This window comes from Pseudopipra pipra, chromosome 2, assembly GCF_036250125.1.
Source record: "Pseudopipra pipra isolate bDixPip1 chromosome 2, bDixPip1.hap1, whole genome shotgun sequence".
Classification (NCBI taxonomy): Eukaryota; Metazoa; Chordata; class Aves; order Passeriformes; family Pipridae; genus Pseudopipra; species Pseudopipra pipra.
The window spans coordinates 84,373,454-84,395,081 of NC_087550.1; the positions used below are offsets into that span (position 1 = coordinate 84,373,454).

Consider the following 21,628-nt stretch of genomic DNA (forward strand, 5'->3'; position numbering starts at 1 on the left):
ATTTGATTACAGAATTGAGTATCAAAGCGCTAAACAAAAAAGGCTCAGGTTTAGAACCAGTTAAAATTTTATATTTTACTTGTACAAAACAAAGTATCTAAAACTTACTAGTAAACTCAGACAACATTATTACCATTAGTTTTTTTGCCTGTGTGGCTTTTATACTTTTAAACATTTAGTTTAGCTATGTTAGGTCTCCTTTTTTTAAAATTTTTTTATATTTTTTATTTTTTACTGTTGGAACAACAAACTCACAAATATTTCCACAAATATTTTGAAGTTTGTTTTTTTTTTTTTTAAGGATGTAATACTTCAAAATACTTGCAGGTACTGAAATTTATAATGACATCTGTATACAGATGAGACCTGGAAAGCCACTTTAAGTTAAAAACCAAAGAACTCAGAACTTAATAAAACCCCGCAATGAACAGATGCTCTGTGACTGCCTCTTACATCTGATTGTGACAGCTGTGGTGCAACCATCTTGATTATGTATGCTGCAGGCTTACTCTAGAGAAACATAAACTCCTAAACTCCTTCAGCAACACAGGCTGGTGTCACTAAATGGAGGCAATAGGAGAAGAAGGCAAGGTTGGATACACAAAAGACAAAATGAAAAGTACAGGCACCCAGGTGGAGATATCTAAGACTCCATTCTCTTATATGTGCTAGAATAGGTATTCTCTCTCAATATGGGGAATTCCTTGCCCAGTTGCTTTAAGCACCAGCTGTGCAGTGGGCTGAAAGCATTCCTTCCGTTTGCTGCCCCTCTTTGTGAGTAATAGCAGTCCTCAGCTCATGTGTAAGAGAGGCACTACACACCAAAAAGGAGAGATTAGTTAAGTAGGCGAAGAGAACACAGTACTGGTTGTATGGTGGTATGTGTGGGAATACAGACATAATAAAATACTATTAAAAGTCATAATTATTCTTACCTTGTTTTCTATGACAATTTCATATTTGAAACAACTGCTTCTTTTCACATGACTTGTGTGAGGTGGTTGCCACTGAATATTACATGTATGAGAAGCTTCTCTACAGTTCACAGTGACATTTAATGGAGGGGTGAGTTTTTCTACAATAATATAATCAGAAATACTATTGATTAATAATAGCTCTCTTCACTCTGCCTTTTTAAAAATATAGGTAGATGTTCAAGCAACTGGTCTAAATAGATATAATGCAGCTTTAGCAGAATTACTGTATTCTCCCCATATTTTGAAGCATGACTCCCTGGTTTAGCACTCCAGTTGAGGAGACTGGAGCATCAGAAACAACAGTAAGTAAAATTAAAAAACACAAGCCATTTAATAGATTTTACTGAATTCAACATATAATCTGTATATGTTTGTTTTTCTTAGTCTTTTTTAATACTGTGTTCATATAAAATAGAAATAATATTTTTTTATCAACAACATTCTTCCATTTTAAAAAAATGAAGGCTTTTGCTCACATTGTTAAGGTAATTGGTCCTTTTTTATTTGTAGATGCACAGAATTATGAGATAATAAGACCAACGTCTAGATAGTCCCACTCAGGCATCTTTAACTAGTTAATCGCAAAAGATGATGCCTTTCTTGCACAGAATAAATATTTGACTGAAATGCTCATGATTCTCCAACCCATGATTGTCTCTATACTCCTTAGTTTTTGTTCATTTTTACACTTTAGACTTTTCAGACATCAGGGCTGGAGAAAAGGAAAAAACCCACCTGTTATGAGGAGCAGTATTTTAAAAATATATGCTTTTTCCCAGGCATGAATTCTTCATTCTTTTAGCATAAAACTAGAAATAAAATAATAATAATAAAAAATCCTTACCAATTTTGTATAGCATAATCTTCTTCTCATATGACTGAATGTTTTGTCCACTTCTAGATCCATTTACCAGGAAATGAGCATACTTATATGCTATTGTCACATTTTGGAATCGACATCCTGTGTTCCTTCCCCAGTTATCTTTGATGTAATTCTGGCACCCTGTGACATCTTCTTTCCTTTACACGAAATATCGTATCAGCTAAATATTGACAATGTAACATATCAGACCAGAAAGAAAATTCCCTAGATTCAAACAGACCTACTTACTCTGAGGGCCTCCAGTACAGAAAATACTGGGTATCTCTTGTAGCAGTCCTGCCCACATGCCACGTGCAGTTCATGAAGGACACATTAAAAATGACACAGACAAAATTTTCAATGGCTGTCCCATTCATTTCTGCAAACACAGAAAGAATATCCCATGTCCACTCTGCAGAAAGGCTGTATAAGTGCTCAAGTAATTCAAATCTCTGCAGGCTCATTTAATAATTTTTAGCTACCTGCTTAGTAAATCCAACTGCATATTGTTTGGGTCTTGTAGTTTTGTACTTACTTGAAGATGGCAACGATTTTATTTCTGTTGAGCAATGAGGATTATCTACCATTGTTCCAGATGTGACTGGGATTTAATCAAGTCTTTAATAAATTCAAGCACTGTGATTTAGTGGAAGCTAATAACAAAGACAGTCACCATGGTGTCCTTTGTTTATATCCCCTGTTTAACTAATGCCCAGTCTACAATGGAATATAAGTTCTACAACTATGAGCAAGGCAAGTTCTCTCTCCAGTGCTTAAGTGCTCCGACTCTTGGTTGACTTACAAAGCACTACTGATTTAAAAAAAGACGTCCACTGCTTTCTTCTGTGCGGCAGCTGGTTGATTACAACCTAACCCTGAGACTGCTTCCTGAAGCTAGTACCAGAAGAAGTGTTATGATTTCAAAGACAGAATGGCATATTTTTAAATCATGAATTGGAAATGATTGCTAATCTGCTTCAGTAGTTTGGATTCAAGAGTAGGGTGAATTTTGTTTGCACTGAACTTGATAGGAGGAGGCCTGAATATTCATATAACTAGTGTAAAATCAAGACAAAATTGAAGCAGAAGTTGATAGCTTGCTTAAGTTAAAAGACTATTCAGGTTATCTACTCACAACCTGAATGAATTTCTTATGTGTTTTTTCCCTACCAAAAGGTGAGATCTCCAACAGGAAATGATAATAATTCGGTACTCTTCTTAAGAACTATCAGTGCGAATTGAAGGACTGGGTCATAGCTTTCCAAGTCCAATCACTTTTCATTGAGTTTAAGCACCACATGTACCACCTTTACACGCACCTTTCCAGTCAGCCCTAGAAATCCACATCCAATTTTTACACCTTTGGAAACAAAGAGGAATTTTTCAAGAGACAGGAAAACTGTCAGAGTACTCCTGGATTTCTGGAAAATTTCCTCCCTTCCAAGAGGAAGGTTGAAACTTGGTTCAGCAGCATTTCTTTCAACAGCATTGTTGGCTTAAGCATTTCCTGTCCTTCCCCATCCTCCATGGCTCTGTCCTGATTCCATCCTGCATCCCTGGCTGTGCTAGTGCCACTCCTTGTGGAGCCTTGTAGTGAGTAGTATTGAATATGTGGTCATCATTAAAACTAATGCTCCTCCCAGCACTTTCTTTTTTAACCTGGCTTAACATCCTTTACCACAAACAGTGGAGCAAGCTCATCTGAGATGACAGTGTGGGTTAAGCAACAAAGACCCAGAGAAGAGCTATCTAAGCTATTTCTGCTGCTGTAAGAAATATTGACCCTTATCTAGTCACAAAACTCTCAGCATAGAGTTGTTTATATCCAGTTTATGTGTGAGTTCATATACATAACAAACTACTTTTGAGAGTACAGTTATTACGGTACTGTGGTGAGGTGATGGAGAGCTTTGATCAGTTCTCTGGTCTGCCACAGATTCAGTTTATGACCCTAGGTCAATCAAGTCTGTGTACTTCACTTCCTCATTTACAAAACAAATAAAGAAATTTCCTTTCTATCAAGAAATTGCCAGGCAAATGCAGCAGCCTGAAGTACGCTTGCAGGTGCTGTCCTAAGGTCTTAGAGAGATGGGCTTCCTTAAGCCTTTACCAGTGCTGCAAATCTAAAGAAAAAAGGGTTATTCTAATTTCAAATCAGTTCACAACCTGGTTCACCTGTGGCTCAACAAGCAGTTGAATTACCAGCAACAAAGAAATAGGGTGAAAGGAACTCCTAAAATGGCATTGTGGTCAAGGAAAAAGCAAATAAAACTACATCCTTGGACTCTTCAGCGATGACCTCAGGTTTGATGACCTTTTCTTGATATTCAAGAAAAGCATATATAGAGATATTCTCAGAAGTTCTTTAATAAGCCCAAGTTCTACAGCCAGAACATTACTCTGTCTACAAAACAGTCCTGATCATCTGCACAGTGTCATGTTCATACCAACATCAGGCACCTGCTGTGAAGATCACCCAGATATGTACGAGTCTCTCTACAACATTTGTTGACAGGACATTTTTTCCCAAGTTTTGAGGGCATTTATTTTTCATTTTTTTATTTATTCACATTTCTGTGGTTATGCCAAAGAAAGTGTAGCAGAACAGATAAGTATGATTATCCTTCCTGTAATGTTTATTTTTGAGCCTACTGTATTCACTCACAGCGTCAGCATTACAGTTTTATTTTTAGCAACACCTGAAATAGAACTAAGTCTTCATGACACATTTATCTCACATTATTTCAAAGAGAGACTGACATTTTTCTGTTTCCAGCTTATATCTGAGGTCTAGCTAAATTTATTTAGTGTCCTTTCGCTGAACCACTCCTCTGACAAAACCCATATTTGTCACTTATTTGGAAGGATTGTACTCCCATTATCCTTTTCTGTGAGCTGTGATGCAAAGAACAGTTTCTCTGTATTGTACTTTTCTTTCTGAATTGTCTCCTATACTATTTGATGATGATAATAAATGCATATGGAAGTATGCTAATATCCTCAGAAGTATCCTTTGTTTCATACATGAATAACTTATTTTCCCATATTTTACTATCTTTAGCTGTATTTGAAATGTTTCTTGACATTCTTTCCATGAAAGAAGCAAGCTACTCAACTGAGTGAAATGTGATGACTGCACCCAACTGCATAAAAACCCACTGTTTTAAGCACACAGAATACTTTTATTTATTTACACCTCTTGAGTCAATTCATCTCCATCACTTGTGCAGACGTTAGAAAAAATGTAGGAGTATTAGCTTCAGAAAAATATCAGAGCAAAGAAAATTTGTCTCTGCAATCCTTTGTGGGAGACAATATTATTAATATGGGAGGACAGGATCACACCTTTGGGTCTTGAGCAAAAGAGAATTTCTACTTTTATTCAGTAATTCTTAAATAAAAAATACATAAATTTCTCTTGACTCTTGGACATAAAGGATCAGATAATTTTTTATGGATTGTAAATAACATGCTTGCTATTGGAAATGAATAAAAGGAAATTAAAATATTTTAAGCTTTTAACCTAACTCTGAAGACGCTGTCAGGTGGAATGGGGTGGAGTTCATCTTACCTAAACTTACCCAAAAGCTATATAGACATGCTCACAGGAGAACCAGTAATTCCATATGGCCTTAACACTGTCTGAAAAAAACCAGCTACTTAAGACATGGTTTATTCAACCTAGTCTAGGACAAGAGAAATTAAGGTTGCACTATATTTATTTTCTGCCATTCGCTGAAAAGATAGTCCGGGGCAACCTGCCCAGAGGAATCTCTCTAACTCTGAGGTATCCACTTGGGTCAGGTAAATCCAAGATGATTAATTCCTTTTCTTTTTTACATCATCTGGAATCCATATTTAAGTACTAAACAGAAATGCTGCAACTATTATTTCCTCAACTGATAACTGCAAATTTTTTATTGAAAATGCCTTTTTCTTCTCTTTCTTATACCTGTGCAAATATCAAGTGCTTTTTCTCTTTAGAAAAACAGGTGCGATAGAGAAACTGGGAATTGTATTGTTTTCCCCAGAGGTGTTTCAAACTTTCTTTCACATCTCAAATAATTCCTGTGCAGATTATTGATCAAAATCTTAAGGAAACTTAGAGTATTTCTGTGTGAAGTTGTTTCCTTCCTTACCGTAGCTTATAAAGTTTCTATGGAAATCGGCTACTGCTAGACTGTGCTACAGCACAAGTCACTCTCAGTTACTTCTCACAGAAGCTTGAATTCTGACACAGGTCATGTTAGGAATTCAGAAACTGAAATCCTACTGCAGTGGCTATTCTCATCCAAGTTGATTACAAAGGTGGTTAGATAAGGATAAAAACTTGTCCAATAGCCTTTTGATTATGAGTAATATATAACCATGGATTTCATAATGTTTTGATACTGCTATGATTTTTGTAATTAATGAAAAGGAAGGTTTGTAACTAAAAAAACCTGCAAAACTTATACTTCTTTTTATATGACTAATTTTTTTTAAGGGAAAATCTGTGTTGGGTATAGTAATTAAGACTAAACCTCTGAGATTTATTTCCCAGCTTTGTCTCTGAAAGAATTCGAAAAGTATTTTTGTCAGTGGAAATATATGAAACGGAATTATTGCTTACATGTTGGTTGTGTTATGAAGGTAAAATTATGCCTACATGCCTGTGACATTTTCAGAGAACTGTGCGTATGTGAAATCTTCTACTTCACTATTAAAATTGTAAAGGAGAAAGGACACTGTCATGTTCCCATTCTACTCTTGCCAAAATACAGTACTCCTAAAAGGGACTCACTCTGCATAGTAATTTTCTCTATGGATATAAAGTTCTAAAATCCAAACATTTCCAGTCTGACTGTTTTCAAGAAAAAGTGACCTAGGCATTCTTCAACACTGTAATGCAGGTCTTAACATAAGAAAAATGCTTCTGTATGGATAAGGCCAGTAACACTGGGAACTGCTAATTTTAAAATATATTTGTACTATTATTTTCAGACTGTAGAAAAAATACACCATCAAAATATTGGCTAAGACATTCATCAGACAAAAGCATGCATTTGCAGGTAGTGTCTGTTCACGCCTGACAGTTATTTTAACATTAAAACTAGCAGAAATAACAAAGTTAAGTATTTCTTTGCCTAGCTGCTTTGGAGGAAAAAAAAAATAGAAAAGAAAATAGAAAAGAAAAATAGACAAAGACAAAAGTAAACTTACCTTCTCCTTGAAAACCTCTTTCCCTGTGGCCGTTACAGTAACAGAGCACAAAAAAAGGCAGAAACTATGAATTTGCCCTAGTGGTATATTTTTGCACGCTTTGAGAGTATGATTTCGTTATTGAGTTCTTCTGAACTCATGTTACAGAGTGCAAAAATCCCGCCTACATCTTACTCATTTCCCTTACCATGTGGTGTTACTTCTGTAACACAATGGGGAGACAACAAGCAGCTACAGACAGACAAAAAGGTCAGAATAGAAGGACTTTTCATGACTTCATTCACATAATTTTCACTCATTTCTCTCACACATTTTTCATATAGATATTTGTACAGGGCACCACCTGAAAACTAGATGAATATATGAGTCTTCCTTATACCTCAAGTATAGATCAGGTACCTTTGCTTAAAGCCATGCCACTGTTTTCTCTAATTGATTTGGATCACTGCCCTGCACAGGAATATAAGCCCAGTGTTTTGGCCTTCAAAACAGTTGTTCCCAGTTTTGCACTAGCCAGCCTCATTTCCTGTAGATGGGTAACAAACCAATGTCACCAGTCTCAACAACTTTCCTACTTGACACATATACGCATTTTTCTGGGCTGGGTGAATTCAATGCACAGAACAGAAAAAGTTCTTCAAATATGCAAATGCCCTGAGTGATCAAACAAACAGTGTCACTTGTCTGTGCTAGTGTCCTGGAACTGAGAAGCATTGCACCTATCTTTTTGTGTACACTCTGAGTAGAGAGTCCTCTGCTTGCCTCACCTTTAAATATTTTGAGCACAAAAATGAAGTTATTAAAGTAGAAAACAGCATTTAAATCTGATTACTTATAGTCTTCACCAAGTGTACTAGTCTTGCTGTATGTATCTGTTATTTCTCGTTGGAGGAGTGGTAAATCAAATTAAATCTGTCCTTCTGTCTGTCTGTATCTTGTACAGCTTCATTCTTGTTGCTCTTCTCGGCAGAGAAGGAATATGTGGGGGATGGTTCTTGAGATGTTTCCTCTTCTTCAGGTCTCAATTCCTCAATTTTATTCACAGAGTAAACAGCAGGACACTACTGTATTCCCTGTTAAGACACTTCATTTCAGGACCTGCAGAAGTAAGGCCTTTTGTTCTCTTTCTCACTTTCTGATGCAGACAATTCTGTAATATTAGAGTGAACTATGGTTTTGGGATAGATTTGTTTAAGTGAACATGAAACCTCATTTTCCATAAGGTGTGCACAATGCACCCAGCTTGTTGACAATAAAGCTGTGTAGGTTCAAAGCTAAACAACTGATTCTCATATGCATCTATAAATGTATCAGAATGAAACTGGTCTTCTGTGGAAAGGCCTAAGTATGCAACCACAAAGATTTCCAGTATGTCAGGAAATATTAGGTGTTGCGTAGTGGACACACTTCAAACCTGTGACTCTTATTTTCTAGTTTAATACATGAGAACTTCTCAGAACACTTAGCACTGTTAGAGGGATGAACCCAGGAAAACAACCGTATTGGTCCAGTGATTTCTTGGATTTTTTAATTATGTTCTTTAGTCCTCTGGCAGGCTTGCTACTTTACAAAGTGTCAGTTCACTCTACGTTCACTTTTAATGAACTATTGACAAAGCACATTGCTATCATGTCCTCAAACCTGCTAAGGGCAGATTGCCTAGGAAAAAAAAAAAAAAAGAAAAACAATGGAAGGATTTAGAAAGGCCAGAGCAGAAAAGGATCCAAATCCCACCAGTGGTACATAAAAATCTCCCAGCCAATTGGACACTTGACATACACTCTCTACATGCCAACCAGGAGGAAAAATATGGAACCTGATTCAGAACTATAGGCATCACTAGGTAATCTAACATGGAACACATGAACCTTCAGGTGACATCATTCATGAAAACAGGATCATGCAGAATAACACTGTGGATGTTTTCTTTGTCAGTAATGACAGAAAAAGGACTTGTCCTGAAGTTTGATTCACACCTTGATATTTAATTTAGTTCCAAGATGTGGTACCTGGTGAACTTTGACATAAGTTGCCCTCACTATATGTCCCCTGAAAAAATCTAGGGATTGTTTGTAACTGAAGCCCAAAAATCACTACTTAACCTCAGGAAATAAGTTAAATTGCAAAAATACAAACAAAATGGCTTTAATGATGGGAGTTCTAGATGAGGACCAAACTGGTATGTCTTTCAGACTAATGGGTAGGTCTTGCAGAAACTGAAGTTTTCAGCACTGTTTCTCTTTTACTGTTCTATAGTATACAGAAAGGGAACAGTCAAGTTGTGAAATGTGATCCTGTATCATTATGTTCAGTTGGAACAAAAGCTAATTGGTGATCTTGGGACTAATGTGCATTTTCCATTTGGGCCCCAAGGAAATATTGCAATCACTAGAGAAAATTCAGTTAAACCTACTCTTCCTCTGTAGCACCTGTGGCAAGATGCCAAGCTGGCTCCAGATCAGCTTTAACACTTCGTAAGACAAGTGCTCTCATGACAATCCAGTGTGCAAGTTACTCAAGTTGTATTCACTGATGAGATAAAGAAAAAAACCCAGCATCAGGTGGTAGTCTAGTGCTGCAAGAATAGCACCAATTTCATTACCTTTCTGTTTTGTGTCAGTGTTTTTACATCCTGAGCATGTGTGCTGGAAGGGCATGCTTTGGCAAGCAAGTCCCTGGAATGACTTCCCTCAAAACCTCTTTGAGGGTCCATAGAACAATACTACATCTCAATGGATGCAGCTGCTACAGGTATGTCTCATGTTTCTAGTGTTTCTCCCACAAACTAAGGAAAGGCTTAGGATACACTCACCTGTGATTCCTGGGAGCTCAGCAGGCAGAATTGGTTGTGCCTGTGTCATAGTTTGAAATTGGCCCCCCTTGAGAGTTCGAGGGGCTCAGAGGTGATTGGGTGCCAGGACAGTGTTCCCTGGAGAGCCAATCACTGTCCATGTTGTTTGCTTCTGCTCAAAATCATATATCACAGCAGTGGAAGCTGTTGGCAGTGCAGTCTTGGTTGTTTTGCTGTTGGTGTCTGCTGCATGTAGGTGGACAAGGCCAGGGGGTGGCTGGGCTCCCTCTCTTCCCCTCCGGGGGGGAGAGAGGAGCCCTGCGACCCTCCAGCTCAGCCTTTGGCTAGAGATAGAGTCAGCATTTGGAGTGTGTGCTGTGGAAGAAGAATTCACAGCACCTGAGGTAAGAGAAGAGAAGCAGGCTTTGCAGCCAAGCCCTCTCTTCCCCCTCCTTTTCTGCAGTGAAGCTGTAGAGGGGGGCTTTTTTCCCCCCACTGCATTTAGGCTGGTGGGGGGTGGATTTTAAGGCTCAGCACTTGAGCAGAGCCAAGTGGACGGGCTGATAAATCAGCTTGGCGCTTGGGAGAAGAGTCCCAGGCGAAATTGGAGACGAGCCAAGAGCTCAAGTGTTGCCTGCTGATGCTGACCAGGGGCGGCTGAGAACTGATGTGGAGGAATGAAGATTCCAGGATGTGGACGCTTGATAAGCTACACTGCAGCAGCCTACGAACCAAGGTGAGACACGGAGAGGGAGGAATCACCAGCAGCAGGAGAGCAAGGACTCAGAGCTATCTTCTTGGACTTCATGAGGAGGAGAGACTACAACAAACAACAGCTGGAACTTGGTGAGGAGGGAGTGTTCAGGAGCCCAGGACAATCCCACAGCAAAAGACTGTGTTACATATCAGCCTTAAAGGCTGCTCCTGGACTACAGTTAAAGGAAGGGCTTGAAAGGACTGACTGATAGTAATGTTATATATATATATATATATATATAGTTGCCTTTAGTTTGTATAGTATTTATTTGTGTAAATAAATGTATATACTTCCCCCCTCCCCTACAGAAGCCTCTGGCCTGAAAGTTTCTCTCTGGTGTTAGGATAAATTGTTGAGAAGGGGTGGGGGAAGCCTAAAAACTGGATTTTAGATTTCTAATGTGGCTCAAACTGTTACAGCCTGTCAGTGTTTCAGAGAACTGCTGCGCTATTTGCCTACTTCAGGGAAGAACAAATTTTCATGCTCTCTCTAGGCTTCCAATTAATTTCCAAGTGAAATGGTGGAAATCTGTCCTCAGTAAGTTTTCAAGGTGATAAAAAGTTTTAAAATGTGCTCATCCACCACCCAGTGATTGTAAAGCTGCCTTGGCTGTGACACTTTCCCTGCAATAATGAATGGCAAAATGGTGAAAGTTCACTGTAAAGGGGAAACTTGGTAGGTGAAACGGATCAAAATGTTTAGAACAGAGAGAAATAAAGGAAACAGAGCAAATTTTTTAATCAGTAGCTACTCTACATAGTAGCTTATAATTATTTTCCTTCATTTTTCTGATTAGCTTCCTGTACAACAAACAGAAAAGGGAGATAGATGGATGATGTTTGAGCACATATTGAGGTTAACAACAGCTGAACTAATGCAGTTTGAATATGGACAGTCATTAGTTTCTTCTTAGTTAAGAGAAAGTGTTGCACCTTGTTTATTCCCTTCCTTCTAAAGAGTATCATTTTGCATTAAAGACCCACAAGGGATTTTTCATTGGAGGCTTATGGGAACAGATGGAAAAATATACACATAATTACTGTGAAAATATAACAGTGGAAAGAAGCCAAAGACGAAATCAAACATATGCTTCACTTTCAGAGGTGTGAAGAACCATTCAGCAAACTGATTTCTGTGAGATTTAATGTGAACTCGCCAGAAAAACTGGCACTTCAAGTGTATGTTTGTCTTTTGGTAAAAGGCTTCTCCTGAGATGGATATCAGAAGAGTTTTATGGTTTAGGTTTTATTTCTCCCGCAGTGGTGGCTTCATGTTAAAACTGAATATCGCATAAAACATTTCACAAGATAAAAATATGAAGAAAGGTTAATGTGATTTCAAATAGAAAACCAAGAGAGCCTCATTGAACCTGATAGAAAACTAATCTTCTAGGAAAGCCAAGGGCTGTTAGTAAGAGGACACAGAATTTGCTTAGTCCTTCAAAATTCATGCTTACTTAGTCTTTCAAAAAGTCCCTTCAGCAAGAGAAACATCATCCCAAAGGAAGTGAGGGGCTGAAGCACACACATGTGGAAGAATTGTAGCACTGATCTGAGAACAGCTATGCTAGTTTATAGTTCACAAAAGAATATTTGCATCAAGCATGTCCATAAACAGAAGGTAAGTAACAGAAGTCCACAATTACAACAAAAGTTTATTTTGATGAATTGCATTATGGTTGGGAGGCTGAAAGACTTTGTGAATTATGGGCCAATGTAGTTCTTCAGTATAAATATTGTCTTCATGAAACAGGAAATGGGAGAAAAGAAACAATTTTTTGGTTCTGATTACTGGTCTGCAGAGGAATTGAAAGAGCCCTGCTATAGTACTCAGATAGTGCTGAGACTTTTGTGACTACTCAACTTCTCTAATTCTGGAAACTGGACCCTGTTCTGTTCTAAGAACAGAATTATTTTTGGAAGCCTGAGTCCCAGCATTAGTGAAGCTAATAACTGATACAGTGAATTAGGATACAGGAAACTGAGCTGGGATAAAAACCTGAATTTGTTTTCATGTGGTGTTCATTAATCATTAAAAAATTTCATATAGATTGGAAAAGTCGAAATCTTCAGTATTTATACAAGGTAAACAATATGTTATTAATTTCAGTGCAGGCAGTTTAACTAACTGTATGGAGTTCACAAAAATTGATATGATAATTCGGAAAAAGCCCAAGATCACCTCAGGAGAGGATTTGGGATACTATATATGCATCTCATCTTGTCAATTAGAGTCTCATAATCAGTGTTTGACCTCGACATGGATGTTTTCACCAAACCAGACAACCTGATGATAAAGTTCTCCTTAGCTGCTGTGCCGTGTGAGGGATGATTTGGTTTACTTAATGAAAGGGAAGGGAGTTGCATGCCAGTCTAAAGGCATCCAAGACCAACATATTTTGCCACAGATTTTTGGGTCAGTCTGTACTCTTGTTAAAACCAGAATAATTTTATAACCTTTATATGACTAGCGCATTTATTCTTCTTCGTAGATAATGATAAGAGTGAACACTGCAATTATAGTAATGAAAAGATTACTAGTAAAATAGAATCTTCCATTTTTATTTTTTGTCTCTCTTTAAATTACTCATCTTTTATGTGAGGTATCAGAAGCAGAAAGCAAGTGATATATAATTTAGGACTGGTTTTTCTTTTTTTTTTCTTTTTTTTTCATTTTCCCCCCCTTTTTTTCTTTTTTTTTTTCCCCTTCTTTTTTTCTTTTTCTTTAATTCTACCAATAAATACTCAGTTCTGTGTAGTCGAATTATCCAAGCAAGACCCAAGTGGGCTTCAGGCCAATGATGTTTTCTGTAGAACAAAAACACTCTCTTTACCTTTTTACACAACCAAGCTATGCTTCAAATCTTACAAGTAGAGTTTATACCCTGAGAAGGAACAGGGTATTTGCAAATACCACGAGGCTTTCTCAAATTACAGAACCAACTAATTTTGTAGCAAACCCTTCCTTTTCTTTATTTATGGCATACAGCCAAAGCTATTTGTTTTTTCTAATGAATAAGACACTCTGAGACCATAGCAAGGACATTTATTTAAACCTTTTGTTTTGCACTTTAGAAGAAAAGGGGAACATGTAGGAGAGTGCAGCTGATGATATGCTGACGTCACATGGAAGGGAAAGTGTGAGCAGAATATTGCGAGATATAAATTTTTCTGAAAGAGTGGAGAGCTTATAACACATAAGGATATTTCATTATAGGGCTATGCAGTAGGTACACAGGGTAGTCTTGTCCTAAATATTACAATACCTTGAAGCTGAAATATAGCTCAGCTCCTCACTGTATGGCAGTGACCCATCCAGACATATATTTTTATTTCAGTTTACAAGAAGAAGCATTTTTTTCTCCTTATTTCCTTTACATTCATAATTTAACTAGCTTATCTCTGATCCAAGGCTACCATCATGTGGCCACTTTGAGAATCTTCCCAAGTAACAGAAGCAAAGGCTGATTACTCAGCCTGGAAACAGCAAGGTACTGCCTGCATACAAGATGAAGGCTACATGAAGGCTTTGGAGGGCTTAATTTTGCCTCTTGATGGCACTCAGTCATTCCTTATTTAGTCACTTTGTTCTTTGGTTTGTGTATGTTTTGTTCTGCTTTAATTCTCTCCCTACCCCCTCCCCTGCCAAAGACTGACAAAACACACTAATTTCAGAAGGAAAATTTTTCCCTAAGTAGCAGCATTGGGTCACTCCATGCATTAAACTCTAAAGTACAGGTTTCTCTACACTGGGCATTTCTGCCCACACATTTCAAACTCAGTTTCAAATTATCTCTATGTAAATTTCTTCTGTAGTACCTTTTTATTTAACCTCTTCAGTAATGTCATAGACAGTGGGATGCACCCTCAGCGAGTTTGTGGATGACGCCAGTCTGAGCAGTGCAGCTGATGCACTAGAGGGAAGGGATGCCATCCAGAGAAAGCTTGAAAGAATTGAGGAGTGGGCTCATGCAAACTTCATGGAGTTCAAAAAGGCCAAGTGCAAGATCCTGCACCTGTGTTAAGGCAACCCCCAATCTCTGTGAACAGGTTGCCCAGGGAAGCTGCGGACGCTCCTTCATTGGCAGTGTTCAAGTCCAGGTTGGGTGGAACTCTGAGCAAGCTGATGACAGGGATGCTGGACTAGTTGATGTTTAAATGTCCTTCCAACCCAAACTGTTCTGTGATTTCGTGATTCTAAAAAACATGATTGCAGTAAACTCTCTCCAAAGCTCATGCTTCTGAGATATTACTTCAGACTGTGACTCAAATATGGAAACACCTGGTTCTATATATTTGCAGCTGTCATGATAGGAACAGACATCTCCAGGTCACAGAAGCCTATACTGGGCAGCAAAACTGCACCAAGTAAAGTGTACTGTACTTATACTGGATTAATTTTTATTCATGCAATGACAGAAATAATATTTTAAAAGAAACTACATGCTTAAAAGATTTATTGCAGAATGGGCTTGGATTTTTTGTTAGAGCACTTCATCAGGAAACAATCTATGTTTGAATTGGAGTCTACTACAATTTGAAACCTAAATCCAGTCTCCAACCAAATGGGATGTTTATGGTGGTGTAAACATCTCACCTTGGCATTTTTGCTGAGTCAGAATCACAGAATATTCAGAGTTGGAAGGGACCCACAAGGATCATTGAGTCCAACTCTTAAGTGAATGGCCCATATGGGGTTCAAACCCATGACCTTGGGGCTGTTAACATTGCTCTAACCAACTGAGCTAATCTTTCTCAGGGTTTACTCTGTGTACAAAAAATTGGTTAAAAACTGGAAAATTAGAAATAGTTTAGATAAATGTTTTTAGCTACAAACATTGTTAGGTCTTAATCCTAGTTTTTATTTTGTTAATTTTTTTAAAAAAATAATATTCAATAATTTTTTACCAAAACATAAGTTTTGCAAACAGAGTTTCTATACTGACAAGGAGCAGATCAACCCTGAATTTGTAGGCACATTGACCAACCAGACTACATTATGCTTTTATTTACAGTCATTTTATACATTATAGCTCCATACAGTGAATGTTTAACAAAACCTCAAGGACAGGATTAATTTCTGAAGTGTAGATTAAAACTGCATATCGGAGTCATCTATAATTTAGTTGCATGACTCCATGCTCATTTCAGACTTTGTGAAGAGAATGGATACTTTCTGGGTGAAAACGAACAGCATGAGGGAGGAGTTGTTTTGTCAGAGTGTATTTCTTTTCATTGAAAATAATGATAGTTAAACCTAATTTGTGTAGATATATCTGTACTGAAAAGGCTGAAAATTTTTTATTTCAGAATTCCTTTACCTTTTAAGTTGCAATGACAATTACCTGGTTATTCCTAGAAAGGTGGTATGTATCAGTCTGAAATTGTGGTTATACAGCAGTAACATAAGTACTTTCATTTCTTTCTCGTGCACTCACCATTATACTCTCACTCATAGAGAATTGTGCCAAGACATTTCTAGTCTAGGATACTCTGAGTATTGTGTGAGGAAATATTAGGGAAGTAAATTAATGATGTGCTTCCTCTGCCTTTCTGTATTTCTTAGCAAACTTGGGCTTATTGTGTTCTAATAGTGGGGTTTTGCATTCAAGTAATTTTATTCTTAGATGTACTTCATCTGTTGTCCAAGTTTGTATCTGAGCAAGTTCTGCTTTTCTTTCTTTTTTTTTTTTTTTTTTTCTTTTCAAGCCTTTTTAACAACTATTTGCCTTGTACTTTTCAGGTTTGTATAGTTTTTCCTAACAGATGTTCAGGAAAGATAAAGTAATTTTTAAACCCTAAATATCAAATAGTTGCTAGTACGCTTTCTACTCACATTGAGCATAATCACTCTGTTAAAGCAACTCTAATTTTAGCTGTAAAGAAAGCTGAAAAGACCACACATCTAGCTGCAGTCATCTTCATCATACTGACATATCCTTCTCAGATTTAGCAGCCTTCTCTACTGACCTGTTGATCACAAATTTTCCTGATTTGGCTAATCTTTTTGCTCAAAGGGCATATCTAAAACTCAGCCATGTTATCAGAGGTCTGATCTAATAGGAGTATTGGTAATTCCAATAGTATATGGGTAAGAGGTGAGATAAGGTATACATGAGACAAGGTAATGGCTTTAAATTGAAAGGCAGTAGATTTAGACTGGATGTATTTGAAGAAATTCTTTACTGTGATGGTGGTTAAACACTGGAACAGGTTGTCCAGAGGGATTGTGGATTCCCATCTCTGAAAGTGTTCAAGGCCATCTTGAATAGGGCCCTCAGTAACCTGATCTAGGTGGGTGACATCCCTGCCCGTGGCATGGGGTTGGAACACGGTGATCTTTGAGATCCCTTCCAACCTTAACCATTTTATGATTCTGTGGTTCTTCAGAAATAAACCTCTGTTAAACTAAGGAACAGCTGCTTAAAAGAAGAAAAGCATTTAGCCACATACACGTGCCAGATAAATGAAGTGGAAGTGGATCAATAAATGTGACAGCCTAAGGCATGGAGCAGTTTAACAGAGCAATGACAACCCTGACTCAGATCGGTAAATGTGTATTTTTGGGTCAAGAGAGCTGGTACTGCTTGCATGATCCAGTTCACTAATAGGATTAGAAAAAAAGTATCTCCTGTCATTGAACAGGCATCTGACTGATTTTCTGGTCTGATTGCACTCAAGGAGGTGAGTGAGCTGATCTATGGTAAGTGAGCTGATCTATGGTAAAAGGGAAGTAACACTGGATGGTGTGTGGGAAAGGATTTGAAAATGTTAGGCAAGCTTGATCCATAGTGGAAGCTACAGCTTTGAGAAATCACCTCAGAATGAGGAGTATGTCTCATTGGGACTTCCCTGCATGCTAAATGGGGAATTATTTAAGCTTTGCAGTTGAAATAACATCATAGAGGGCTGCGTTGTCTCATCTTCTTCATCGGAAGAGCGTGCATTCTTATTGTGGGACTGAGGAGTGAATGGACTGCAACAGCTGTGAACCTCTGCCAAAGGTAAATCCTAGCAACATTCCTTTTTAAACTTCTAGAAAGGTTCATTCCATTCTCTCAAATTCTTCCCAGAATCAGGAACCCTCCCTTCCTCCGTCAAGGAGGACAGGACTGTGCTAGAGCAGCCCCTCCTTTGACTGACAGATTTAAACCCACCTTCTCCTCCACCTTCATTTTTTTTCTATCAATCCTCTAGGAAAGAAATTATTTTTTAGTCGGAAAAATCAAATACTCTCCACTGGGAAACTGAAAAACCCCTCACCCTCAACTCTCATTATTTTAGGCAAAGTCAAAGAGTTCAGTAGGACCTTCTTACAAAACTTTCTAAAACTGATAATAAATCAGATTTATTAAATATCTAACATTTTTAGATTTTCTCAAAATATTTCCTGATTTACTTTTTTTACCAATGACAAATAACAATGCCTGTAATATTTTCTTCATACCAACTGGGAAGGAAAATAAAATGATCCATTCTGAGGGACATTCTTAAATGAATTGTATAAAGGAAGGATGGAGAGAAATTAACAGTACCCCATGAAAAGAATAGAGTGGAAAAGAAGGGTTTTTTTAGCATCCTTTTTTTCCCCCAATTTGCTAATTTTTAAAGGTTTAAAGGTTTCATCCAAACAGAGGGAGCAGATACTGAATTTGTAGCAATTTTAGGGTTCTAAAATTCATTTTTGTCAGCAGAAATTTAATCAAAGCAGTTTACAGTGTGGTTTATCAGATTTATTGTATGGGTCTAGCTGAAGGTGAGGTGAGTCTCCTCTCTTCCCTTTCCCCTTCTCTCTCTTTTTAGTTGATTGCTTGCTTTAGCTGGATCTCCATTAGCTGTAATGGAAATCTGGACAAAAAATTCCTTGTAGATGTCAATTTTCAGGTATCTGAATCCTAGTCCTAGACTGCGCAAACACAAAGAGGGTTAATCCTATTCCAAGACTTGTGACTGAGAAAAAACCTGAGCATATATCTTAAGGTTTTTCCCATTTGACTCCTCAGGGTTTGTTTGCTCTTTCTCTGACCATACACTATGCTCTCCAGGCAGCTAAAGTGCTGCGAGTACAGGTCTAGAGAGAAGATGTTCTATAGACCAATGTGGTGCTTTAATAGCTCTGTTTAATTCTGGTAACTTGGAAAGCTGAGTTATAAGAATAATTACAGAGGTGGCATTGAGATCTCTGCCTCCTTCAGATATACAACGAGATATATACATCTTTTAGTAGTTCCAATACAGAAACAGACACATCACACACCCCTGACCAAGCAGAGTTGCTGTTTGCAGTACAACGGCCATTGAACTGGCTCTAAGAGCTAAGCATGAATAAAGGTGAAGAGTCTGTTAGACTAACAGTTTGTTAGTCTCCAATTTGAGTCCAGGAGTTTTTAACTGATAAAGTATATATATAAAGTATTTTGTTGTCAGTGCTTGAATATCTGATCAGGAATAGTTGCATAAGTTAACAATTAGATGTTGATATATATGCTCTTAAGTGTCTAGGAATTTTCTTTGTGTTAGGCTATGTTTCACCAGTTGCCTTCATACAAGAGAAGGATCTCTTCCTAGAAATAATTAGGATGCATATCTATTGTTTTCATGCTAAAAGATAAATCATTCTTTCAAGCCTTAGTCTCTTAGGCTGCTTGTTGTCACAACTATTGTGATTCATCAGTAACCTCACCATCACCTCAGAGGGAATTTGTGTGCACAATGAGACATCAGCTTCTGACCAGTGCTCTGAGGTTTTCTATGTAGTTTGTTAAGTTTAAAATGAAAATTTCAGAATAGTAGCAATTAGCTATTTCAGATATTTCTGGTGTGATTTGGAAAACTTATATAATTGCTCTGTGCCTCAATTCTTCACTCAGAAAATATTAGGGTTCTGTTTTATTCCATTCACCCCACCACCACCCTCCTCCTTCTCTCCCTCATTAAAAGTTGTGCATATCCTAAGGCAGGTGTTAAATGGGTCTACTTTAGTCTAATGGTTTTGTAATCACAATACTATCAACACTATAATTGAAACCTTTCACTGATTCATCCCTATTAGGCAAGACCAAGCATACCTACATAGTATTGCACTCTTTTATAGGGCTCATTCCCACTCCTGATGCAAGTCAGCATACCCTACAGTGTACCCCAAACCTTTGCATTGCTGTCTCATAAATCGCTGCCTGTAGGATTTGACTGTAATTGATATTAACACTTACAGATAGAAAAAAAATGGAGAAACTAGACCAGAGGCATTGTATCTAAAGTTGACTTTCACTGTCAAGAGATGGCTATTTGCTGTAGCTGAAAAGTTTTGGAAAGCAAAAAACCATCATCTCCAAGAAATTACTTTCTCTGTCAAGTCTTGCATTGATGTGTGTACATACACATCCATCTAGTTTGAAAAGTGTTACAATAGTAATTCACAACAAAAGGAATGTTACATTTTGAGGCTGCAGATGCAGAGTAGATGCATGGATATCTGCCATGCCTATTATGTGAAGCAGAAATATTATGTGAGATCAATTTTAAAACAAGGATTAAGAGCCCCAAATTGTGGCAATTTAGTCATAACAGTAGAAAACTGTGATGTTAGCTTCTGCTAACAAGCACATATCACTTCCAGGACACTTCCTTTACCTTACTGCTATCCTTCAAGCCTGCCTCACTACCCCTTTGCAGTGAAACATTTCATTAACAGCCCAGATCTCTGAAACTTCATTTTCACATTGGTGCAAAGCAAACATGAGATTTTCCCCTCTTCCTCTCTTGGTATAAACAGAGCTGAAACTGAAGAGCACCCCAAATTTCCTCAGAACATTATTGCAAACACTAGCTCTGTTAACACAACAAACTAGACTGCGAGGGGCTGTGGGAAGGGAATATCCATGTCCTTTATTCATATGCATGGGTCTTTATTGGAACTAGCTCCACATAGGGTTCAAATGGCTGCAAAAGAAATGGCTGTCATTCCTTTTCACAGGCATCTGGGTAGAGTAACTGCAGAGTGCACTGGTTTTATGGATATTTTTAATTATGTCATGCTGTTTCAGTTAGCCCAAATCCACATGTGGTTCAAACGCATCACTTTGATGGACTGGAACCTTTACTCAGTTCAGTGTGAGTGTCTATTAAGGATTGAAAAAAGTATTGAATTCCTACCATTCTTGCTTTTCTGAATAAATTAACAACATGGGAAAATTTTAAAAAAAATCAAATAAAAATCTTTAATTGTTTTACGTGATTATAAAACTCCAGAAAATATACAGCCAGGTATAGAATTGCTTTTCTCTGAAGTCAGCAATGGCAGTGTGTTATTGGTGTAAGAAAAGAGGAAGAAACACACTGCAATTGCTAATGTGTTACCATGAATTCCATATACAAACCACACCTTAACCAGACAAAATTTACATGTTTTTCTAATAAGCAGAAGACACAATGGGAAAATACGTATTCTACATTTTAAAAATTAAGTACTGGGCTTGTGGTTAGGTTTGCCACTATTACCATTGGATTTGAGATTCCAAGTCACACTCTTCTCAGTTAAATACAACATACTTCTAAGTATAGTCAAAGTTCTCAAGAAGAATTTACCTTCCTTTATCTAGTTCATTCTTAGAAAAGTGTGGTTTTGTACATCCCCGCCTTAAGATCATCTCTGATAAACACCAGAACAAGGAAGCAATTGGATTCAAGGTATTAGAGGTAAAGGCTGCTGGTTTAGCCTTGCCTTGAATAATTGCATTATTTAGTTTTAACAGAACCCCTCCCCCCCCCAAACCACATGAACCTAAATACATTCTTTTATGATCTAAAGTCAAGATTAGCTTATTATCTATGTATAGGAGAAATCACTGCCAAAAATACTTTTTTGAAAGAATGAGACACTCAAAAGACAAAGCAGCAGTTTTTAAGGTTTTAATATTAATAAGCTGAAACATTCTATTGAGCTTCTGTATAACATTTCTTTGGTTGGATTTTTTGTTTGTTTGTTTGTTCTTTTGTGCTTTTTAAAACATGAATACTTACTGAAAGAATAAAACTATT

General features: G+C 37.5%; 1 protein-coding gene across 1 annotated transcript in view; it reads right to left on the reverse strand.

Annotated features, from left to right (window-relative positions):
- LOC135409971 (granulocyte-macrophage colony-stimulating factor receptor subunit alpha-like) overlaps nt 1–7,194 on the reverse strand; it is a 31,214-nt gene extending 24,020 nt beyond the window's left edge. The window contains exons 1-4 of the mRNA XM_064646183.1: nt 7,042–7,194; nt 2,089–2,218; nt 1,822–1,997; nt 936–1,075 (exon numbers count right to left, since the gene is read on the reverse strand). Of these exons, the coding sequence (XP_064502253.1) occupies nt 936–1,075; nt 1,822–1,997; nt 2,089–2,216 (444 nt within the window). The 5' untranslated portion in view covers nt 2,217–2,218; nt 7,042–7,194. The remainder of the gene's footprint in view (nt 1–935; nt 1,076–1,821; nt 1,998–2,088; nt 2,219–7,041) is intronic.
- Nucleotides 7,195–21,628: the final 14,434 nt, after the last annotated feature.